The sequence below is a fragment of the Delphinus delphis genome, chromosome 5 (assembly GCF_949987515.2).
Source record: "Delphinus delphis chromosome 5, mDelDel1.2, whole genome shotgun sequence".
Taxonomy (NCBI): Eukaryota; Metazoa; Chordata; class Mammalia; order Artiodactyla; family Delphinidae; genus Delphinus; species Delphinus delphis.
In genome coordinates, this window is record NC_082687.1 from 36362192 (window position 1) to 36387563 (window position 25372).

The window sequence follows — 25372 nt, forward strand, 5'->3', positions numbered from 1 at the left end:
TCTTTTTATTTTTGTATAATTTCTTTTGCTGTACGGAAGTTTTGTATTTTTTATATATACCACTTTATTAGTCTTTTAAAAAATGTTTTTTGACCTTAATATCTGTCAAATGTTAGACTATTTATACTTTTGTGTGGATTGTGAATTGGAAAAGGACCCACCCCTCTTTGAGAATGTATTTGGCCCCTTTTCAGGGAGTTCTTTTTTGGGGTTAATACACATACTTACTAGCTGCTGTGTATACTGTCAGTAGATAAAACCCATCCTCCTTCTCTATTCTGACATTATTAAAAATATGTCCCATATATTTCTCCATAACTTTGGACTAAATATGTACATGTTTATTCCATTTTGAATTTATTTTTCTCTATGGCGTGTTAAGAATTTAATTGTCCTAACATCATACATTGAATGATTCATCTTTTCTCTACAGATATGAAATGCCACCTTCATCACATAACTTCCTATATAATGTGTTTTTGTTGGACTCCATTTGGTTCCATTTTTTCTATTTGTAAATTTTGGAGTGTGAGAAAGTGTATTGTCTGAGATTTAGTGCTTTACAATTTTATTTTGTAAGTATACTCAAGAACTTGTGGGTTATATATATAATGACAATGATTATTATGGTATTTTCACAAGTAAGGACATCTTTGTGGTAGTACACAAAGAGCCCCATTGGGTGTCACAAGTATATTTATATGGAAAAGAAGTACACACATGTGTGACATGATTGTTAATTCTCAACTGCTGCAGTGAACATAGTAGAATTATATGTTCAGAGAGCCCCAGTTCTAAAATAAGCATTACCATGAGTGAGTTTTAAAGGATCCACAAAAAAGGAATTTCTAAATTGTTCCTCTACATAGGCACCTAACATAAAGTGGTAAATTCCAGTGTTCCATTCTGAAGTATTAACTGCATGGTCAGTATTTACCACAATCAGGACAGGTCTGGAGAGAAGTCTACCAAAAGCCATCCATTAAGACAGAAACAACACAAATCAATGTAAGGGTTTGAAAGTAGTCACATTGGAAGACTGCCATTTCCAGAGATGGTATGTAAACATGTTACTGAGAAGAACTAGAAATAGTCAAGTTGTCCAGGAGGCCACACATTATCTTTAAAAAGAAGAATGTAACTAAACAAATGCTCTAACTGAATAAATTGTATTCTAACTGATCTCAATAATCATGCATTCATAAAAGCAGGGCCTATATGAAGCTCAGAAGGGGGGGCCAGAGAAATAATGTTAAGCAGAATGAGTCCAGCTCTGTGTCTGGAAAAGAGCCAGGTGGATATTTGAGGTAGCAGAGTGTAAAGAACACGGTCTTTGCCAGGGCTACTTGTTGTGATCCACTTAAAGAGCTAGGACGCTTCAGGACTTGTGTGTTGAAGCCAGGTAGTCCTAGAATTGAATCTGTTATTTGGACAACGTTGAGCAAGTGATAATCCCCCTGAACTTCAGTTTCCTTTCTTAAAAAGGATGATATGCTGCCCACTAGCGGGTTGGAACCAGTCCTGCGATGCCCTGGGCTCTGCAGCCAGCTGCCCTGAGACCCTGCCCAGTCTACCAACGGGCTGGCTCTGGTTTTGGCAGTCTCTAGGCTGTGCAGCCAACCACACTGGGACCTAACACTGCCCACCAGTGGGCCAGCAGCCACCGCACTAGGCAGGGCCTGGCAGGCAACCAGGCCAGCGCCAGCCTTGCCTAACAGCGTGCCCACTGTAGTCAGCCCTGGCATAGAAAAAGGGCCCATGCAGCCAACATAGGGGGAACCCATAGAGCATATAGCTCTGGTGAACAGAGAGGAGTGTGCTGCTCAGACCCATAGCATGTCTTCGACAAAAGGGCACTTCTCTAAGATTGAGAAACATAACCAACCTACCTAATACATACAAATACATACAAACACAGAGAAAGAGGCAAAATGGAGAGACAAAGAAATATGTTCCAAATGAGGAACAAGACAAAATCCCAGAAAAACTAAGTGGAGATAAGCAATGTACCCAATCAAGTTTAAGGTAACGATCATAAAGATGCTCAACAAACTCAAGAGAAAAATGGATGAACACAGTGAGAAGTTTAACAAAGAGCTAGAAAATATAAAGAACCAAACAGAGCTGAAGAGTACGAGAACAGAAATAAAAAAAATACTAGAAGGAATCAACAGTAGATTAGATGATATGAAAGAATGGATCAGTGAACTGGAAGACAGCAGAGGAAATCACTTAAGCTGAGAAGAAAAAGAAAAACAAACAAACAAAAAAACAGTTTAAGAGACCTCCAGGATAACATCGAGCATGCTAACATTCACATTATGGGGTCACAGAGGAAGAGAGAGAGAGAGAAAGGCGCAGAGAACATATTTGAAGACATAATAGCTGAAAATTTCCCTAAACCGGGAAGAAAAAAACAGGCATTCAGGCTTAGGAATCACAGAGAGTCCCAAACAAGATCAACCTAAAGAGGTCCACATTAAGACACATTGTAAGTAAAATGACAGAAATTAAAGTGAGAATCTTAAAAACAGCAAGGGGAAAGCAATTAGTTATATACAAGGAAATTCCCATAAGACTGTCAGCTGACATTTTAGTAGACACTCTTCAGGCTAGAAGGGAGTGGCATGATATATTCAAAGTGATGGAGAAAACCTACAACCAAGAATACCCTACCCAGCAAGGCTATCATTCTGATTTGAAGGAGAGAGAAAGAGTTTTACAGAGAAGTTTTAAAAGCTAAGAGAGTTCAGCACAACTAAATCAGCTGTACAAGAAATGTTACAGAGATGTCTCTAAGTGGAAAAGAAAAGGCCACAGTAGAAATATGAAAATTACAAAAGGAAAAATCTCATTGGTAAAGGCAAATATACAGTAAAGGTAGTAGATCAACTACTTATAAAGCTAGTAGGAAAGTTAAAAGACAAAAGTATTAAAATCATCCATATCCAAAATAATTAGTTAAGGGATACACAAAACCAAAAGATGTGAAATATGATGTCAAACACATTAAATGTGGGGAGAGGGAGCAAATATGTAGGGCTGTTACAATGCATTTGAACTTGAGATCAACTTAAATTTATATGTCTATATATGTTTATATATATATGTGTGTACAGAGCTTGTTATATTTAAACCTCATGGTAATGAATGACAAAACAAAAAATCCAAAATAGATACACACACAAAAAAGATAAAGGAGTCCAAACATTAAAGATAATCATCAAATTCTAAGGGAAGAGAACAAAAGAAGAAGAAAGGAACAAAAAAGAGTTTCAAAACAACCAGAAAACAATGAACAAAATGCCAGTAAGTATACACCTATTAATAATTACTTTAAATATAAATGGACTAAATGCTTCAATCAAAAGACATAAAGTGGCTGAATGGATTTAAAAAGAAAAAAGACATATATACATGCTGCCTACAAGAGACCCACTTCAGACCAAAAGACACACATAGACTGAAAGCGAGGGGACTGAAAAAGGTATTGCATGCAAATAGAAAACAAAAGAAAGTTGGGGTATCAATACTTATATCAGTCAAGATAGACTTTATTTTTATTTTTTTAATTTTCTTAATATCTTTATTGGAGTATAATTGCTTTACAATATCTTTATTGGAGTATAATTGCTTTATTTTTATTTTTTTAATTTTCTTAATATCTTTATTGGAGTATAATTGCTTTATTGGAGTATAATTGTGTTAGTTTCTGCTTTATAACAAAGTGAATCAGTTATACCTATACATATGTTCCCATATCTCTTCCCTCTTGCATCTCCCTCCCTCCCACCCTCCCTATCCCACCCCTCTAGGTGGTCACAAAGCACAGAGCTGATCTCCCTGTGCTATGTGGCTGCTTCCCACTAGCTATCTATTTTACATTTGGTACTGTATATATGTCCATGCCGCTCTCTCACTTTGTCACAGCTTACCCTTTCCCCTCCCATTATCCTCAAGTCCATTCTCTAGTAGGTGTGTGTCTTTATTCCCGTCTTGCCCCTAGGTTCTCATGACCTTTTCTTTTCCCCCTTAGATTCCATACATATGTGTTAGCATACGGTATTTCTTTTTCTCTTTCTGACTTACTTCACTCTGTATGACAGACTCTAGGTCCATCCACCTCACTACAAATAACTCAATTTTGTTTCTTTTTATGGCTGAGTAATATTCCATTGTATATATGTGCCACATCTTCTTTATCCATTCATCTGTTGATGGACACTTAGGTGGCTTCCATGTCCTGGCTATTGTAAATAGAGCTGCAATGAACATTTTGGTACATGACTCTTTTTGAATTATGGTATTCTCAGGGTATATGCCCAGTAGTGGGATTGCTGGGTTGTATGGTACTTCTATTTTTAGTTTTTTAAGGAAAATCCATACTGTTTTCCATAGTGGCTGTATCAATTTACATTCCCACCAACAATGCAACAGTGTTCCCTTTTCTCCACACCCTCTCCAGCATTTATTGTTTCTAGATTTTTTGATGATGGCCATTCTGACTGGTGTGAGATGATATCTCATTGTAGTTTTGGTTTGCATTTCTCTAATGATTAATGATGTTGAGCATTCTTTCATGTGTTTGCTGGCAATCTGTATATCTTCTTTGGAGAAATGTCTATTTAGGTCTTCTGCCCATTTTTGGATTGGGTTTTTCTTTTGATATTGAGCTGCATGAGCTGCTTGTAAATTTTGGAGATTAATCCTTTGTCAGTTGCTTCATTTGCAAATATTTTCTCCCATTCTGAGGGTTGTCTTTTGGTGTTGTTTATGGTTTCCTTTGCTGTGCAAAAGCTTTGAAGTTTCATTAGGTCCCATTTGTTTATTTTTATTTCCATTTCTCTAGGAGGTGGGTCAAAAAGGATCTTGCTGTGATTTATGTCATAGAGTGTTCTGCCTATATTGTCCTCTAAGAGTTTGATAGTGTCTGGCCTTACATTTAGGTCTTTAATCTATTTTTTTTAACATCTTTATAGGGGTATAATTGCTTTACAATGGTGTGTTAGTTTCTGCTTTATAACAAAGTGAATCAGTTATACATATACATATGTTCCCATATCTCTTCCCTCTTGGGTCTCCCTCCCTCCCACCCTCCCTATCCCACCCCTCCAGCCTGTCACAAAGCACTGAGCCGATATCCCTGTGCCATGCGGCTGCTTCCCACTAGCTATCTACCTTACGTTTGTTAGTGTATATATGTCCATGACTCTCTCTCGCCCTGTCACAACTCACCCTTCCCCCTCTCCATATCCTGAAGTCCGTTCTCCAGTAGGTCTGTGTCTTTATTCCTGTCTTACCCCTAGGTTCTTCATGACATTTTTTTTTCTTCTTAAATTCCATATATATGTGTTAGCATATGGTACTTGTCTTTTTCTTTCTGACTTACTTCACTCTGTATGACAGACTCTAGGTCTATCCACCTCATTACAAATAGCTCAATTTCGATTCTTTTTATGGCTGAGTAATATTCCATTGTATATATGTGCCACATCTTCTTTATCCATTCATCCAATGATGGGCACTTAGGTTGTTTCCATCTCCGGGCTATTGTAAATAGAGCTGCAATGAACATTTTGGTACATGACTCTTTTTGAATTATGGTTTTCTCAGGGTATATGCCCAGTAGTGGGATTGCTGGGTCATATGGTAGTTCTATTTGTAGTTTTTTAAGGAACCTCCATACTGTTCTCCATAGTGGCTGAACCAATTCACATTCCCATGAGCAGTGCAAGAGTGTTCCCTTTTCTCCACACCCTCTCCAGCATTTATTGTTTCTAGATTTTTTGATGATGGCCATTCTGACTGGTGTGAGATGATATCTCATTGTAGTTTTGATTTGCATTTCTCTAATGATTAATGATGTTGAGCATGCTTTCATGTGTTTGTTGGCAGTCTGTATATCTTCTTTGGAGAAATGTCTATTTAGGTCTTCTGCCCATTTTTGGATTGGGTTGTTTGTTTTTTTGTTATTGAGCTGCATGAGCTGCTTGTAAATTTTGGAGATTAATCCTTTGTCAGTTGCTTCATTTGCAAATATTTTCTCGCATTCTGAGGGTTGTCTTTTGGTCTTGTTTATGGTTTCCTTTGCTGTGCAAAAGCTTTGAAGTTTCATTAGGTCCTATTTGTTTATTTTTGTTTTTATTTCCATTTCTCTAGGAGGTGGGTCAGAAAGGATCTTGCTGTGATTTATGTCATAGAGTGTTCTGCCTATGTTTTCCTCTAAGTGTTTGATAGCTTCTGGCCTTACATTTAGGTCTTTAATCCATTTTGAGCTTATTTTTGTGTATGGTGTTAGGGAGTGATCTAATCTCATACTTTTACATGTATCTGTCCAGTTTTCCCATCACCACTTATTGAAGAGGCTGTCCTTTCTCCACTGTACATTCCTGCCAACTGTATCAAAGATAAGGTGTCCATATGTGCGTGGGTTTATCTCTGGGCTTTCTATCCTGTTCCATTGATCTTTCTGTTTTTGTGCCAGTACCATACTGTCTTGATTACTGTAGCTTTGTAGTATCATCTGAAGTCAGGGAGCCTGATTCCTCCAGCTCCGTTTTTCGTTCTCAAGATTGCTTTGGCTATTCGGGGTCTTTTGTGTTTCCATATAAATTGTGAAATTTTTTGTTCTAGTTCTGTGAAAAATGCCAGTGGTAGTTTGATAGGGATTGCATTGAATCTGTAGATTGCTTTGGGTAGTAGAGTCATTTTCACAATGTTGATTCTTCCAATCCAAGAACATGGTATATCTCTCCATCTATTTGTATCATCTTTAATTTCTTTCATCAGTGTCTTATAATTTTCTGCATACAGGTCTGTTGTCTCCCTAAGTAGATTTATTCCTAGATATTTTATTCTTTTTGTTGCAATGGTAAATAGGAGTGTTTTCTTAATTTCACTTTCAGATTTTTCATCATTAGTTTATAAGAATGCCAGAGATTTCTGTGCATTAATTTTGTATCCTGCTACTTTACCAAATTCATTGATTAGCTCTAGTAGTTTTCTGGTAGCATCTTTAGGATTCTCTATGTATAGTATCATGTCATCTGCAAACAGTGACAGCTTTACTTCTTTTTTCCGATTTGGATTCCTTTTCTTTTTCTTCTCTGATTACTGTGGCTAAAACTTCCAAAACTATGTTGAATAAGAGTGGTGAGAAACAAAAGAAAGTTGGGGTACCAATACTTATATCAGACAAGATAGACTTTAAAACAAAGATTGTAACAAGAGACAGAGAAGGACATTACATAATGATAAAGGGATCAATCCCACAGGAAGATATAAAAATTATAAGTATGTATGCACCCAACATAGGAGCACCTAAATACTTACAGCAAATATTAACAAACATTAAGGGAGAAATTGACAGTTACACAATAATAGTAGGGGACTTTAACACCTTACTTACCTCAATGGATAGATCATCCAGATGGAACATCAATAAGGAAACACTGGCTTTAAATGATGCATTAGACAAGATGGACTTAATAGATATTTATATAGAACATTCCATCCAAAGGCAGAATACAGTCTTTTCAAGGGCACATACACAGAACATTCTCCAGGATAGATCAAATGCTAGGCCACGAAACAAGTCTCAGTAAATTTAAGAAAACTGAAATCATATCAAATATCTTTTTTGACCACACTGCTATGAGACTAGAAATTAACTACAAGAAAAAAAAACAAAACCTGCAAAACCTACAAATGTGGACAGTAAACAATGTGCTACTAAACAGCCAGTGGGTCACTGAAGAAATCAAAGAGGAAATGAAATAATACCTGGAGACAAGTGAAAATAACACAATGATCCAAAATCTTTTAGCAAAAGCAGTTCTAAGAGGGAAGTTTATGGTGATAAAAGCCTACCTCAGTAAACAAGTAAAATCTCAAACAACCTAACCTCATTCCTAAAGGAAAAAAAAAAAAAAAAAGACCAACATAACCCAAAGTTAGTAGGAGGAAGGAAATAATAAAAATCAGAGCAGATATAAATGAAATAGAGACTTAAAAAAATAGAAAAGTTCAATGAAACTAAAAGCTATTTCTTTGAAAGAATAAACAAAATTGATAAAACTTTAGAGTCATCAAGAAAAAAAGAGGGCCCAAATCAGAAATGAAAAAGAATTTACAACCAACACCACAGAAATACAAAGGATCATAAGTGGGAATTCCCTGGCAGTCGAGTGGTTAGGACTCTGCACTTCCACTGCAGGGGGCACGAGTTCAATCCCTGGGTGGGGAACTAAGATCCCACATGCCGTGCAGTGTGGCAAAAAAAAAAAAAAAAAAAAAAAAGGGGGCTTCCCTGGTGGCGCAGTGGTTGAGAGTCCGCCTTCTAATGCAGGGGACATGGGTTTGTGCCCCAGTCTGGGAAGATCCCACATGCCATGGAGCGGCTGGGCCCATGAGCCTGCGCATCCGGAGCCTGTGCTCTGCAACGGGAGAGGCCACAGCAGTGAGGGGCCCGCATACCGCAAAAAAAAAAAAAAAAAAGGATCATAAGAGATTACTAAGAATAATTACACACCAATAAAATGGACAACCTAGAAGAAACTGACAAAGCCCTAGAAATGCACAATATCTCAAGACTGAATCAGGAAAAAATAGAAAATATGAACAGCCCAATTATCTAAATTATCTCAATTATCAATGAAATTGAATCAGTATTTTAAAAATCCCAACAAACAAAAGTCCAGAGCCAGACAGCTTCACAGGTGAGTTCTACTAAACATTTAAAGAAGAGTTAAGGGACTTCCCTGGTGGCACAGTGGTTAAGACTCCACGCTCCCAACGCAGGGGGCCTAGGTTCGATCCCTGGTCAGAGAACTAGATCCCACATGCATGCTGCAACTAAGAGTTTGCATGCCACAACTAAGGAGCCCACATGCCACAACTAAGCCCTGGTGCAACCAAATAAATAAATAAATAAATATTAAAAAAAAAAAAAAAAGAAGAGTTAACACCTATCCTTCTCAAACTCGTCCAAAAAATTACAGAGGAAGGAACACTTCTGAACTCATTCTATAAGGCCAGTGTCCCCTTGTACTAAAACCAGACAAAGATATGCCCCCTCCACACACATACAAACACAAACATTACAGGCCACTATTACGGATGACCATAAATGCAAAAATCCTCAACCAAATTCAACAGTACATTAAAGGATCATACACCATGATCAAGTGGGATTTATTCCAGAGATGCAAGGATGGTTCAATATCCACAAATCAGTCAATGTGATACACCACATTAACAAACTGAAGAATAAAAATCATATTATCATTTCAATAGATGCAGAAAAAGCTTTTGACAAAATTCAACATCCATTTATGATAAAAACTCTCCAGAAAGTGGGTATAGAGGGAACATACCTCAACATCATAAAGGCCATATATGACAAGCACACGGCTATCATCATACTCAATGGTAAAAAGCTTAAAGTATTTCCTCTAAGATCAGGAACAAGACAAGGATGCCCACTCTTGCCACTTTCATTCAACATAGCATTGGAAGTCCTAGTCATAAAAATCAGACAAGAAAAAGAAATAAAAGAAATCCAACTTGGAAAGGAAGAAGTAAAACTGTCACTGTTTGCTGATAACATGATAGTATACATAGAAAATCCTAAAGACAACACCAGAAAACAACTGGTGTTTCTAGAACTAGAGCTCATCAATGAATTCAGTAAAGTTACAGGATACAAAATTAATATATAGAAATCTGTTGTGTTTCTATATGCCAACAACAAACTATCAGAAGCAGAAATTAAGAAAATAATTCCATTGACAATCACATCAAAAAAGAATAAAATACTTAGGTATAGGGCTTCCCTGGTGGCGCAGTGGTTGAGAGTCTGCCTGCTGATGCAGGGGACACGGGTTCGTGCCCTGGTTTGGGAAGATCCCACATGCTGTGGAGTGGCTGGGCCCGTAAGCCATGGCCGCTGAGCCTGCGTGTCCAGAGCCTGTGCTCTGCAACGGGAGAGGCCACAACAGTGAGAGGCCCGCGTATCGGTAAACAAAAAAACAAAAAAACAAAAAAGCAAAAAACTTAGGTATAAATCTAAGGAGGTAAAAGATCATTAACTCAGAAAACTGTAAGATACTGATGAAAGAAAGTGAAGATGACACAAACAAATGGAAAGATATACTGTACTCATGGATTGGAAAAATTAATATTGTTAGTGACTGTACTACCCAAAGGCAATCCTTATCAAAATACCAATGAACTTTTCATTGAACTAGAACAAATAATTGTAAAATTTGTATTAAACTCAAAAGAACCTGAATAGCCAAAACAATATTGAGAAAGAACAGAGGTGAAAGCATCACACACTTTGATTTCAAACTATTCTACAAAGCTACAGTAATAAAACACTATGGTACTAGCACAAAAACAGACATAGATAATGGAACAGAATAGAGAGCTCAGAAATGATCCCACACTCATATGTGGCATTAATCTACAAGAAATGAGGCAAGAATATACAATGGGAAAAAGACAGCCTCTTCAATAAACGGTGTTGGGAAAACTGGACAGATAAATGCAAAAGAATCAAGCTAGACTATTTCTCATGCCATATACAAAAATAAACCCAAAATGGATTAAAGACTTAAATATAAGACCTGAAACCATAAAAATTCTAGAAGAAGACATAGGTGGTATGCTCTTTGACATGGGTCTTAGCAATAATGTTTTGGCTATGTCTCCTCAGGAAAGGAAAAAAAAAGCAGAAATAAACATATGGGACTATATCTGACATTATTGAACTGTAGAATCAATCCCAGCAATTGTCTACTTCTGAACTTGTTTTCTTAAAGAAAGAAACCTCTAATTTGTGTAAGTCTGTAGGGCTAGTTTTTGCTTACTTGCAGTCAACTGCAATTCAAAATTGATATATTAAAATTTAGATTGGCTTTAAAATATTATGCAGGTCAATGCATTATTTGTTACATTTATCTCCTCCATAACAAGGTACCCTGAATTATGTAAAATGGGAACACATTGTCCACGATCAAGACATCTGACTGAAGGACTGCTTTGGTGAGTTGTTCATTTCTTGGATGTATCACATTGCATTTAGATAACTAGACATTTTTTTTTTTTTGGCTGTCTTGTATCCTTGTTGCTGTGCGTGGGTTTTCTCTAGTTGTGGGAAGCAGGGGCTACTCTTTGTTGTGGTGTGCGAGTTTCTCATTGCGGTGGCTTCTCTTGTTGTAGAGCACAGGCTCTAGGCACACGGGCTTCAGTAGTTGTAGCCTGTGGGCTCAGTAGTTGCAGCACACAGGCCCTAGAGTGCGCGGGCTTTGGTAGTTGTGCCGTGTGGGCTCAGTAGTTGAGGTGCATGGGCTCTAGGGCACATGGGCTTCAGTAGTAGTTGTGGCGTGCAGGCTCAGTAGTTGTGGCTCACAGGCTCTAGAGTTCAGGCTCAGTAGTTGTGGCACATGGGCTTAGTTGCTCCACAGCATGTGGGATCTTCCTGTTCCAGGGACCAAACCTGTGTCCCCTGCATTGGCAGGCAGATTCTTAACCACTGCGCCACCAGGGAAGTCCCAAACAGACTTAAAACCAAGAGATCTAGCAGGCTGTTTGGAACCACAGATGTGAACACCTGACCTTTTCTCAATAGCCATTTCTCTTCTTTTTATCATAATACAGAAATATTTCTACTAATGACATATACCAAACTTAGGGACAAAATAATGTATCCAATCTTGCAGTGACTATATTAAGATATTCTTTTAAATTAAGATATTCTTTTAAAATATACAACTTTAGTTCAGTTTTATAAATAGATTCCATCACGACTTGTGGTTCTCCTTCTATAGCAGAGAGTTGTCTGTCACTGGGAATCAGCTGCTCAGCCAACTCATTTCCCAGCTTCCTTGTGCACAGGGCCACCATTTGGCCAGTCCTTGCTGATAGAATGAATGGCAGTGATGTGCTTTGTTTCCAGGCCTGCCCAGCTCAAAGAATCCCCCACAGGTGTCCCTACTCTTTCCCCTGTTTCTGGCTGGGGAAATGGAAACGATGATTCCAAGGAAGACCTTGGAAGCTATGTGTTGATTACAGAAACTCCATCAGCTTGGGTTCCTAACAGTCAGAGGGAGGAGAGCTGCCCTGCTGAGCTGTTCTCTTGCCCAGATCTCTTAGATAAACTTCTATTATGTATGAGCCATTATACGTTTGGGTGTATATTTTATAGTACTTAGCTATCTAATGTGCGTTAGGAGCCAAGTAGTATTTATTCATTCATTGGCTATTGGAGTGTCTCCATGTGCCACCCTGGCTCTGTGGCTTCGCCATGCTTCCTAACCAGCGTGGCCCTAGCAAATGGCTCACCCCATTCCATAGTAGTGGAGCCACGTCCCAGATGAGGGCAGTAACATTTTTACTGTAATTATGTTTCCAGGGCTTCCCTGTTGGCGCAGTGGTTAAGAATCCGCCTGCTAATGCAGAGGACTTGGGTTCAAGCCCTGGTCCGGGAAGATCCCACATGCTGCGGAGCAACTAAGCCCGTGTGCCACAACTACTGAGCCTACGCTCTAGAGCCCACAAGCCACAACTACTGAGCCTGAGTGCCACAACTACTGGAGCCCATGTGCCTAGAGCCCATGCTCCACAACAAGAAGCCACCGCAATGAGAAGCCCGCGCACGCAACAAAGACCTAACATGGCCAAAAATAAATAAATTTATTAAAAAAAAAGTTTCCATTCAGCGTTTGTAAATCGAAACCCACATTTTCTTCCCACAGTTTCCATTTCCTAGCTACATTCTTTCCAGACAAAGGATCCTTCTCCAGCTTTCCCCCTCTATTTCTGTTGACTTCACATGGTAGCTAATCACCTCCAGCTGTACTGGCTCCTGGACCCTGCTGGCCTTGTTTCCTGTGCTTATGACAGGAAAACAAGGTCTCATGATTCCAACTCACTCAGTAGTTTCTAAAAATCTTTTAAAGCAATAGAAACCTTTTTTCCAAATCTTTAGCTACAACTCAATCTGTAGAAACTGTCCTGATTGAAGTGGAAGTGATGGTGGTGATACTTCTCTTGCCAGATTCAGAGCCACTTCTGAGGTAGGATTCAAACTTGCTACCCAGCGAGGAGTCATACATATCCCTGTGGGGTTTTGTGCATTTCCTGACACTGTCTTCTGCCCTTAAATAGCCTCAGCTCTTCAGGAGTAGGTCCCAGAAAATCGTTGCACTTGGGTAAGATCAGAAATTCCAGTTAACTAGCTCAGAATTGGTCAATCTGATGAGAAGGAACCAAGCAGTTTCTGGGGTCTTGGGATGGCGTCACTCACGACTGAGTGGAGGAATGCTGTCACAATTAGGAGTTAGCGAAATACGTTCAGTACTGAGAATCAGAAGCAGGTTCTTTGAAGCTGATCTCTTCCCTTTAGGCAGAATCAAATATAAACCTCCCAGGTAGTGTGATATTGTTTTCTTTCATGAGATAGTCTGAGTTTTACAACAACTAAGACTTGAAAATTCTGACTTATGTACCAGTCAGGCTCACAGGAAGGCAGCAGGAAGGGAGAATGAATTTCTTAGCCACTGTTAGTCAGTACTTGATCCTCACCATCAGAGCCCGGAGAAGATCTACCAGGAGTTCTGACAACACTCCCAGGGCCTGTGGCTGGCACAACCGGCACCCAGTAGGGATATGGAAGTTGGGGTCCAGAAGTTCCTTCCCAGAGGCCTGGAATGTTGTTAAAATATAGCGCACTGGGCTTCCCTGGTGGCGCAGTGGTTGAGAGTCCGCCTGCCGATGCAGGGGACACAAGTTCGTGCCCCGGTCCGGGAAGATCCCACATGCTGTGGAGTGGCTAGGCCCGTGAGCTCATGGCCACTGAGCCTGCGCGTCCGGAGCCTGTGCTCCGCAACGGGAGAGGCCACAGCAGTGAGAGGCCCGCGTACCGCAAAAAAAAAAAAAAAAAAAAAAAATAGCGCACTGAAAATGTTTAACTTGTCTGCACACACTTTTGGCTTGTTCATGTTTTAATGTGTATTTTTATTTACAAAGTGAGATGATGTATAACATGATGCAGTTACAAACATTTGATATGTCCATTTTCATGAAAAAGTATATAAATATATTACAGGAAGTTCTAGATAGTAAACATTAGAAATTGATATAGTAAACATTTGCTACCTTTTCCTCTATGCCAATATTACTGTCATTTAAAGCTTAAATACTGGTTTCAAGTATCCCCTATAAAATAGCTCTAGTTTTTAAAAAATACTGGAAAATAATTTCGCTATAAACAAGATTGGTGCATTAAAAATAGTCTCAGTGTGTCCTTGTAACAATGTCAGCTATAGTCAAATGCTGCCTTAATCATCCCTAAGATATGCCTTATTCAGTTAGTGTTAAAAAAATCTTTGATAATTATCACAGGTTAAAGTAGCTGTAAAAATACAGCATTTACCATTATTTATTGTTATTAAGAATGCCCCTCTAAGGTAGAGGAGAATAAGCATAATGATGTTTTATGGACTTACTGCCCTGTGATCTTTATTTTAAATAGATAGCAGGAGCATCTGCTGGAAGTTAGGAGAGAAGTGGACAGACATCCAGAAGGCTGTTCTTGTCATGTCATTTCAGAGGCTGGGCCTGCTCTTTCTCCTCTTCTTCAGCTTGAAGACGTGTCAGGACATAAAGGATGACTTGATAGCAGAAAATATACTGATCCTATAGCACCCCCCCACCAAAAAAAAAAAAAAGAGGAAAAAAAAGAGAGGGAGAGAAGAGTTTAGATGTATAATGTGAATATATATATAGCTTCACCACTACTGGAAGTGATGCTTGAGTACTTTTGAAAACATGAAAAATTATGTCATAGGGTTGAATGTAAGAAGCAGGACATAGAATTGTGCACTGTCACAAAAATTATAAGAAACAGAAACCAGATTGACAAAATGTGGAGGGAAGAAGCCTTGTGGGTGGGTGGTGAGTGCTAACTGAAGTTGTCTCTGATGGGTGGACCACTTCTATTTTTTTGTGCTTTGGTGATTTTTATGATTTGCTTTTATAATGGAAAAATAAACTTCCTACAAAATTTCCTCTAGACTTATTGAACTCGTCTTGATGTTTTGAAATGTCAAGAAATTAATACCCAAGAAACTACACAAAATAACTGTCTTTAAATATTTTGGAACAAAAGAATATTTTTGATTTCAAAAATCAATGTGTTTTTGAAAATTAACTTTTTCAGTGAAATTAACTCTCTACTAAGTTGATAGTGCAGGGATCTGAGTTTTCCTGTTATTTGGCAAGGAATTAATGAGCCTGAAAATAAATGGGAGAAATTTACAGTATACTAAGTGGAAAGTAACAGTAATAACTACAGTTGAATCTCATTTAAAACAGTTGTGTGCATGTGAGCACACACACTGTGCACTAAAGAATGCTCAGAATGTTGCCTAAAATGTTAACAACTCTGAAGAAGAGGAATACAAGTAACCCTTTTATTTCCTTTTGCCCATCTGAATTTTAATTTGCCCACATTTTTCACACATTTATCCTTGACTTTCTCTCACGCCACAAACAATCCATTAGCAAACACTTCACATAATGCCCTTTTCCCCCTACATCCACACTCACCACTCCAATCTGGGCCACCACTGCTTGCTACCTAACCAACCTCCTGCTTCTAACCCTGCACCCTCCTTCCTAATTCAATTTGGTCTTGTTTTAACATAGCAGCCAGAGTGGTCCTTTAAAATGGGAGTCAGATCATGTCATTCTATACAGACAATCCTGCGATGGCCCCATCTCACTCAGAGGAAAGCCCAGGCCCTGGCCCCGTCACCTCCTCTCGCACTTCCCCTCCTGCTGCCTCCACCTCAGACACCCTGGCCATGATTATTCTCAAACACACAAGACCCACTCTCACCTTGGACGTCCTCGCAGGTGGTTCTGTCTGCCTGAAAGGCTCTTAACCCCAGACATCTGCGTGACCACCTGCTTCACGTCCTTCAAATCTTTGCTCAAGGGTTACATCCTCAGTGGTGCCACTCTATTTAAAATAGCACCCCAACCTGCCATGACTCATCCTCTTTACCCTACTTTTTCCCTCTAAAGCACTTATCAATTTCAAAGATCCTATATCGTCTACTCAGTTAATGGGTTTATTGTCTGCTTTCCTCATCACCATCCACTAGAAGATCTTTGTTATTCCATCAGGGATCTTCATCTTATTCATTGATACGCTCCAAGCATCTAGAAGAGTGCCTGGCATATAGTAGGCACTTAATAAACATCTGTTAAACAAGTGAACTTCCTGGGTCTAAAGAACTGCTTATACAGATCAGTATGTTTTTGTTACCTAGAAAAATATGACTGTGAATCAGCTTAATACTTAGGAGACTTAATTTGAATTAAAAAGGTATATGAAGGGAAAGTAGGCAAATTTAAATTTTAAAAATAGTAATAAACTTCTATATTCTTCAAGAGGTAGAGATAAATGAATTTATAGATATATGAAACTAGCTTCCACATCCCTCCCCCAATACAAACAAAAAGGATAATGGAACTATGAAGAGCAGACAGACACTCTAAGTAATACAGTCCCTGGGAAGGACCCAAGTCTGTAGGTCAGTGGGTGATTTAACCCATATTTTGACTTTAGGTAAGAGAAATGAAAATGATCAAAACAGAGGATAAATGAACACTTTCCCAAGAGTGCCTTCTCCAAGCTAAACAACTCCATCCTCCCTTCCTGCCTTCTGGTCAATGCTGTTGAATCCATTCCTTCTCAGGAAATTTCTGTAGCAAGATTACCTTTTATCTCTTTTTTAGGTTGGAAATGGGGAAGGAATGCCACTAATTACATGCTATTTTGTACCACCCCAAATTTTTGCCCCCAATATACCATCCTATTCTCTGTAATCTATTCATTGTAGATATTGCATTTCCTCATTTTTTAAACTAAAAGGCAGCATTTAAAAAAGATAGTCTGGAAATATTTGCACAAAAATCTTCATTAGAAGGCACCAGCCAACACTAACCTCTGTCTGAACCATTCCATGTCTTTGTAGTCTCATGCATCGCACTAAATCAGAGATGTCAAACTGCCAAAGGAAACAGAATCTGTATGTTAAATAAAAAGGATAACTGAATTTGAAACCCAAAGATTCACTAAGGAGTGGCTTACATAGATTTCTGCACCCCAATCTCCTTCCCCTTCTAGCAGTCTTGAGAAACTGTTCTGGACAAAATTAAGTTGGTGAACTGACTTTGCCATCATTTGATAATTTTATTTATGATTTTTTTTTTAAGAATTAGGAAGGTTATTCTATTTGAAAATCCCCCACAGAAATGCTCTTCCCTCTGAAATTTGACTTTCTAATATCTTCATTAAAAAAAAAAAGGCAAAGTATTTTTCCTACATTTTGCTGCTCAGAATAAAATTCCTGATCTTTTTATTTTCCCAAGGGAGAAACAGACTATTTCATTTGTCCTACTTAAATTATCATGAGAGTGTGACGAGCAAGACAGAACTGTTTTTGGCAAATTCTTCAAGAGGTAATGATTTTAATTACATATTATGTGTACTAAGATATTCTAACATTCTAAGCGTGATTTATACTAATTTAGGTTTTAAGTAAGATTATACTCTTATTAGCTTTGTTTACTTAGTAATAATTTTAAAAATTGGGAGTAATTGTTTAGAGATAGACTATTTAACATCAATTTGCATAACAAAAGTATTTCCAACCTATAGGTAACAATAACAAAAAACCCAGTAAAATAAATATAAGTTTGAAGTATTATTTCTTCTTGATTATGGCCTATGCAGTTTTGAACCTTTACTAAAATACAATTCTATGTAGTAAGAAAATTGTCATTCATACAAACTGATAAATAAAAAAAATTCCGAGTACTCACTTCAAGATCTTGACTGATTAATCCTAGAACCACATCTATGCATATCAGGGTCCCTGAACGTCCAATGCCGGCGCTGCAGTGTGTGGTGATTGGGCCTGATCTGTGAATGTGTCTCATGTAAGAGATAAAAGTGAGCAAGTCGTCTGGCTGAGAAGGTGTAGCATGGTCTGGCCAGGCAGTGAAATTCAGATGAGAAATATGTCGCACCTCTCCTGTCTGAAATTGTACAACAGAATAAGTAAGGCATACTACGTTGTTCACATATAATTAGTTCTTATTATTATTTTGTCCTTTTAAATTTTGACTTGGCCATTGGATTAGATACAAGGAAAAGTGAAAGTCAGACTCCATCAAACAACACACTGAGGGCCTTTATCAAGGAGGTTACTAGATCCACACTTTAAATATTGGTAAAAACGACTTTTTGGAAACCCTAAAAGCAAATTTATGTTTTGATATGAATAGCAACCTTTTTTTAATGATCCCATTTCAAATTCACCTTAGATAAAAGCCACAGTCATTGCAGTGGCTTAAAAGTGCTACATGATGTGGCCCAGCTACCTCTCAGACCTAACCTCTTGCTCCTGGCCACTTTGCTCCAGCCATAGGGACCTCTCTGGTTCTTTAAAAACACTAGGCATAGTTCAGTCTCAGGGCCTTTGCACTTGCTCTTTCTAACTGAAATGCTTCCCTCCCCCCAGATATCCCTGTGATGATTTTTTTCTCATAGCATCATCAACACCAGTATCCTTTCATTAGAAAGTAAGGTCCATGAGGTCAGGGATTTCCTTTTGTTTGTGTTGTTAACTTCTGAATCCCTATATTCCATAACAGGGCCTAACTAAGCTCTATAAACATGTGTTGATTAAATAAACAAGTCATTTAAGGAATACTGAACAATTGTGCTAGCATAAGTAATGGGTAGGCTGGTGTAAATGAATAAGGAAGTATAATCTTTAATTCTTTGTAAAACCACAAATCAAAAATCATGAAGGAATTTCTCAGGCTATGTTTACATGCCACCAATAACACTGAGTCAGTAAGTTTTGTTTCTATGGAAGTAAAATTATTCTGTTTCTTTAACAAAGTTAAAATGCCAATAGGAAACACATTACTTAAACTGAGTATTACTGGGTGGAGGAAAGAAATAAAATGAAGGGGTGTGGAGGTGAGGAAACAGTAGCAGCTTTACTTAAGGTATACCCACTTATCTAATTCAAGCTAAATTTATTCAGTGCTTAGGTGGCTGCAATAGGAATTACGTGAATAACAAACATTTATGCTACAATTGTTCCTGTATTACCAAATACATTGTCTTTATGGGGGAATATTTGCTACTTAGAGGGTTTTAAAAAACAGTTTTATTGAGTCTACTTAGAGGTTTGACCTGAAAAATATGTTTCCAGCACATAGCTTCTGAGCCATTCTGTGCTATCTATCACAAAGCAAAGGATGATGGTTGATCCTGTAAAAGTCCTGTATTATCATTTTCATTTAATACAGTACATACTGGAGGAGACTATTTGGCAGAATTCATGAAGAGGGTCACATTTAAGCTTATATTAGATTAAGGATAGTAGATGGAATTAGTTCCACTGAAATGGGACCCAAGAAGTCACTGGCTTTTATTCAGAAACACATTGACGTAATCATGGAAAGATTTAATCCACGTACCTGAATGTCTTCTAGGGTCATTGCCCTTACCACAAAGCCCTTTAGCTGCTGCACTCTCACAAGAGCCAGTCGAAGCCTGTTGCTGACCATTGTTGTTTTGCCTAGGACATTAGGCCAATAGCGCTGGCATTTGACTTTTTCCCCTTCTACTTCTTGGGTCATCATGGCTATCACTGTGGATTTTTGTTCCCAAATCATCTGCCAGAAATCTACAACGGTTGTAGGGAGAGGTCCTTGGCAGGCAATGTAGACGAATTCTTCTCTCCCCACTGGTATCTTAATGAAGCTGGCGTTGATATATCCACCTTCATCTCCAAGAGGCACTCTTGTAGCATCGTCTGTGAATTTCCAACCACAAAACAGAGCCATCTATATCATGCATTTTTAAACAAGAGCCCTATAGACAAGGTGAGTCAAAGATTATTAGAATTTCCTAATAACCATAGATGAAATCACAAAAACATTTTAATAAAGGCATATTTTCAAACTGCAGTACAGTCAAATCATTTTGCACATTTCCCTCATGTTATAAGTATATTTAAGATGTCAACTCAGTTTTGGAAAAAATTAGATATTGTTCACATAGATTTGCTTGGAAAAAATCAAAATTAATAAATTAATGAATGCATTTACAACTTCTTAATAACTAGGGAAACACAACTTTGCTACTTCTCCATTGTTATTTTAATAATGATGACAATGGTAAATTTAATATGAATGAAAATTTCAAAAATTATTTCATAAAACAAAAATTAGTATTACAGTGAAACTATTAAAGTACTTATTACAAATATAATTGACACAATTAATTCTTGCTTATCTAATTATAGTCTTTTGAGTAAGTAGGCCAAAATAATAAACTAACTCAATAAATAAAAAGGTAGCTCACTTTATTCTCCAGGCATTGTAACTTCATATAGTCAAAATACATTTTCAAACCAAGCTCCCCCAGTAAAAAGTGTATATAAACCATCTCATCCAAGAGAATTAATCTGTATGTACTTATACATTAGAAGTCATTTCAATCTCAAATATAACTGGTTATTTCTGTGATTACCAAATTATGACATTTAGTAATAGATTTCAAAATCCTCCATCAATTGCCCTTCTATTATTTGACTTCTATCTCTTGATCCACGGAAACAAATCTACTCAGTAGTTTTGGATTTATGGCTTTATCCCATTCTGCTTTGAGATACTAGTCTGCCATTTTTTTGCCTGAAACAATTAGCACCTACTTTATGCCAAACCATGATCTATTCCATTTTAAAAATCCTGTCTAAGATTCAATTCTTAAAGGAAGTTTTCTAAAATGAATTTTGTCTTCCACCTTGATTGAAAAAATTCAATTGTATTATTATTGCATGATTTGTCACTATTGGTTATGTTATTTATCTTTGAATTTATGACTTCCTGGCAAAGATGAGGTCAGTATGTCATATCATGTAATCCAACATGATTATATATGTAAATGTGGCTTGTGATTATTATAAGAAGTTGCTAGATGTTAATATTTTAGCTATATACATATATTCATATATATATTTTTTAAAAAACCACGTTGATCGGTGAAATGGGTGAAATATAGGTAAAAAGAATTGCTATTTTTTTCTTCCTGTTATCTTAAACAATTCAAAGAACAATGCAACTTGGTAGTCCCATGGTGGCCACACACACGTATACAGCTGTTATGTACCACAGACATTTCTCTAAACTTAAAATAGTAGAATAAATAGATTTGATTGTGACACATGAACTAAGAAATTGCTTATCTAGAAGCCAATTCCAATTTTTAAAAAGACTTTAAAAATTCATCAATGTCTGAAGAAATGTTTAAGATGCCTCTAATCAATTTTCAGAATACACAGATAATTTTATAAATTTTACTTATTTATTTATTTTTGGCTGCGTTGGGTCTTTGTTGCTGTGCACGGGCTTTCTCTAGTTGCAGTGAGCAGGGGCTACTCTTCATTGCGGTGCGCGGGCTTCTCACTGCGGTGGCTTCTCTTGTTGCAGAGCACTGGCTCTAGGTGCATGGGCTCAGTAGTTGTGGCTCGTGGGCTGTAGAGCACAGGCTCAGTAGTTGTGGCACGCGGGCTTAGCTGCTCTGCAGCACGTGGGATCCTCCTGGACCAGGGCTTGAATCTTTGTCCTCTGCACTGGCAGGCGGATTCTTAACCACTGCACCACCAGGGAAGCCCCACAGATAATTTTAAAAGAATTCAGGTTGTATATATAAATTTGTTACTGATATAAATCTCTGAATGTGTGTGTCTGCGTGTGTGCACACTTATGTGAGAGATAAGGTAAACTAGCACATAAGTTTTAAATCAGTTTAAATTATATTAAAAATACATTTGATTTGAAGCCAAATTGGAACTTACAGGGAAGTATATTTTTATATCGGTTCTTCCTTCTGTTTTCCTTAGTCTGTCCAATTAGACACTGATCCAGAGGTTTTAATTCTTGAAGATTCTGTAAAGCAAAAGTGGAAATAAAATTAAATTTGTTGAGATAAACAGTAATTCAGTAATGATTGCAAATGCTTTTTTTAAAAATAAATTATTTTATTTATTTTTATTTTTGGCTGCCTTGGGTTTTCATTGCTGTGCGTGGGCTTTCTCTAGTTGTAGCGAGCGGGGGCTACTCTTCGTTGCGGTGTGCGGGCTTCTCATTGCGGTGGCTTCTCTTGTTGCGGAGCACGGGCTCTAGGCATGTGGGCTTCAGTAGTTGTGGCTGACGGGCTCTAGAGCGCAGGCTCAGTAGTTGTGGCGCACAGGCTTAGTTGTCCCGTGGCATGTGGGATCTCCCGGACCAGGGCTCGAACCTGTGTTCCCTGCATTGGCAGGTGGATTCTTAACCACTGAACCACCAGGGAAGCCCCTGCAAATGCTTTAAATGTGCAGGGTGCAAGACTGACTATCGATCAGGGCAAATTTGACCGTTAAGAAACAGATATGTCCTGTCAAGACAAATAAGCCTGCAATCCCAATACTAATTCAATATATCAGTTGTTGAAATATATTGTTGCAAATATCTTTAACATGTTGTAGTCAACTAACTTTGTGAGGCAGCAGTTTGTATCTTAATTTTAAATTTCAGCTTAAAGATGTGTATAATTTCATTTTAGAAAAAAAAACACAATTCATGAAAACAATTTTGGCTTAAAGTAATGAGCTGGAGCAGAATTTCTTGCATTATTGTCTCTGGGGTCACAGAATATTCCACGTGGTAGAATTGTGGTAAGATAGTCCTAAATTCTAAAGCCAACTCTTTCTCACTTTTCATTCACTCATTAATTAATCCATCCATCCATCTAGCCATCCAAGTCAACCAATATACATTGAAAATGCCTACTATATGCAAGGCACTGTAATAAGTGCTGGGAATACATTAGAGAGAAAGAAGATATGATTTGGGTTGTCCTGGAGACCACAGGCTACTGGGAGAAAGAGGCAGTAAAAGAGTAAACAAACAAATATTGTGATATATGCTTTGAAGAAATTAACAAGCTGCTGTGATACAGAAAAATAAACATCTGCTTTATAAAGGGTTGTGATGGAAAGTCTCTGAGATGGTAACATTTAAACTTAAGACCTTAAAGAAGAAATCACTTCTGCAAAATGGAGAGAAAGAGTATAACTTAACATTGTGAACCTGTTTCCAAATCCATACAATGGGATTTAAAATATTTTGAGCATTATACACAAAGCATCTAGCACACTGTTGAAGCTCTCAGTAAAAGTTACTTCTACTGAGAGCTTTCACTTCAGGGTCTACGAAAAGCTCAGGATGTGGGCAAGTAAGGGTCTACGAAAAGCTCAGGATGTGGGCAAGTAAGCAGATGGTTTGAGGGAGATGGGCAAGGTAGACCCCCAAACCACAGTGGTGCTACATTATTCTTTGGCCTAGTGGTAAGTAATGGATGGGGCCAGCAAGACCACAGGAGCAAGGCCTCTGAAGCACTGCTGCTTTGAACTGGGGGGCACATTCTTGGAGCTGTATTAAAATAAAAACTGTTGCTAACGATGAATCACATCTTTAGTGTATTAACTATGAAGTTTAGTGGATGGTTGGAATTGATACTTGACTTTTTAAAAAAACTCTTCAGCCTTACATATGAGGATAATCTTCAGGGAGATTTATCAAGCTCCGAAGCTGCTAAAGAGATCCCTTTAAATCAATACTATTAGGATCCTAATCAGAAAAATTAATTTACTGCTAGAAATGACAAGATGGTACTTTTATAGTTGGAAGTTGTAAAGTAATAGACATTTTCAAGATTCTTAAAATTTCTCCTAACCTTGCAGAAAACTTTGTTGGAGAAAGAACAGTTGTCAAAAGCCCCTTACCTCTAGCTCCTTAGACGGAATTCCTTGATCTAGTAAACCCCGCAACATTCGAATGACTGATTTCAACTCCGTACCGGTGTATTTACTGGAGGGAAGCACTTTGACAATGGGGAGTGTGGTGAGCTCCTCATTTGTCAGAACGGGATGACCTAACAAGAAGATGGCAGTTGATTAAAAAAAAAACAATTCCCCCCAGAATTGATTTAGCCAATAAGAGAGCTAATTTTAGCCAGTAAGAGAACCAATTTTATCCTATTCTCACCTCATCTATTTTTTACAAAAGTGAGAGTCTTTGACTTAATAAGGCAATAGAATTAACAAGTAGGCAGGTAACTACAATCATCAAAGGAAAATCCTGGCCATAGCAAGATCCTTGTACCCAAACCTTAAGGGAACACCTCACTGACTGTTCAGAGTTCTTAAGGCTCTTGGCTGTCAATTACTTATAGCTTCTAAAGGAGTTTAAATTGTTTCTCTTTGCTTCTCTGGACCCAAATGGCACTGTTTACTTGATAAGAATGTATTTAGTCCTGTTTTTATTTTGCATTTAAATTAGCCTCCAAGCACATGGAGAAAAGATGAAGGGAGATGCTTCAGAAATTCCTTACAAGGGGACATGGCACTAGAAACACTGATTTCTCCCTTCTCTACCCACCCTTGGTACTCAGTGCCACTATCTCTGTCATTTGATAGTTTTCTCCATGCAAATGAAATCCTAAGGGTCTTTAGGAGTTTATCAAACAAGTGCTATCAATGTCTAAGAAGAGGTATGTGTCTAATTTAGTACCTGCTCTACCTATGGAAAATGCTGACAACAGAAGGCAACTGTTATCCTGGAAAAAAGTAGGAGAGACTTCTTGCTATAGTCTGCACAAGTGTAGCTTTAATTACATCAATCAGTTGATAAAAGCATTTTGATGATGCAGCTACTATGCACGCAACAGTAATTCCAGGCACTGGGGGATCTCAAGAAGCTTAAGTTCTGTCTGGGGCGAAAACTAGTAGTGAATACAAAATCCAATCATATGAAATAACCGTAAACTTTTACAGAACTGAGTGTGAATGCAACAGGAGCTCAGAGGCTGGAGAGATGAACCTGGGTTACAGGATTTGAGCATTTCCATTGACACCAACAATCCAACTAAGTCAAAAAAGTGTTAATTCGACTCCTTTAATTTCTTTCAACAATGACTTCAAATTACAAAACGTGTTCTTTCACTGCATTAATATAACATTTCTTTATACGAAAAAAAAAGAAATAAAACGCTGGATAGAACTTCATTTATCTACTGGCTCAGTATAAAACAAGAGAGGCAGTAATAGTGAGGACAGACCAACTGACTCTTGCTCTTAAAAATTTTCCTATCTTTGAGCTATTCTTCCTACTTTACTATAAATAAAATGTGCTCCTAGATTTCTTATTCTTGTTTCCATTTAAAGTATTTACA

The 25372-nt window shown here is 37.9% G+C and overlaps 2 protein-coding genes across 5 annotated transcripts in view; one reads left to right on the top strand and one right to left on the bottom strand.

The window, feature by feature from the left end:
• The window catches only part of SLC10A6 (solute carrier family 10 member 6), a 38405-nt gene extending 20904 nt beyond the window's left edge, over nt 1-17501 (top strand). For 2 of the 4 annotated variants that reach the window (XR_011246472.1, XR_009519510.1), the window contains 2 exons: nt 10978-11046; nt 14537-14659. Coding sequence is in view for 1 of the 4 variants with exons in the window: in XM_060012214.1 (XP_059868197.1) it covers nt 10978-11030 (53 nt within the window). In the remaining 3 variants the exon portion in view is untranslated. Of the gene's footprint in view, nt 1-10977; nt 11047-12415; nt 12677-14536; nt 14660-17445 lie in introns of those variants that run through there. The other 2 variants (XR_011246473.1, XM_060012214.1) reach the window with 2 other exon arrangements.
• PTPN13 (protein tyrosine phosphatase non-receptor type 13) overlaps nt 13999-25372 on the bottom strand; it is a 236035-nt gene continuing 224661 nt past the window's right edge. The window contains exons 43-48 of the mRNA XM_060012209.1: nt 23925-24073; nt 21957-22047; nt 19573-19910; nt 17899-18114; nt 17019-17081; nt 13999-14700 (exon numbers count right to left, since the gene is read on the bottom strand). Of these exons, the coding sequence (XP_059868192.1) occupies nt 14605-14700; nt 17019-17081; nt 17899-18114; nt 19573-19910; nt 21957-22047; nt 23925-24073 (953 nt within the window). The 3' untranslated portion in view covers nt 13999-14604. The remainder of the gene's footprint in view (nt 14701-17018; nt 17082-17898; nt 18115-19572; nt 19911-21956; nt 22048-23924; nt 24074-25372) is intronic.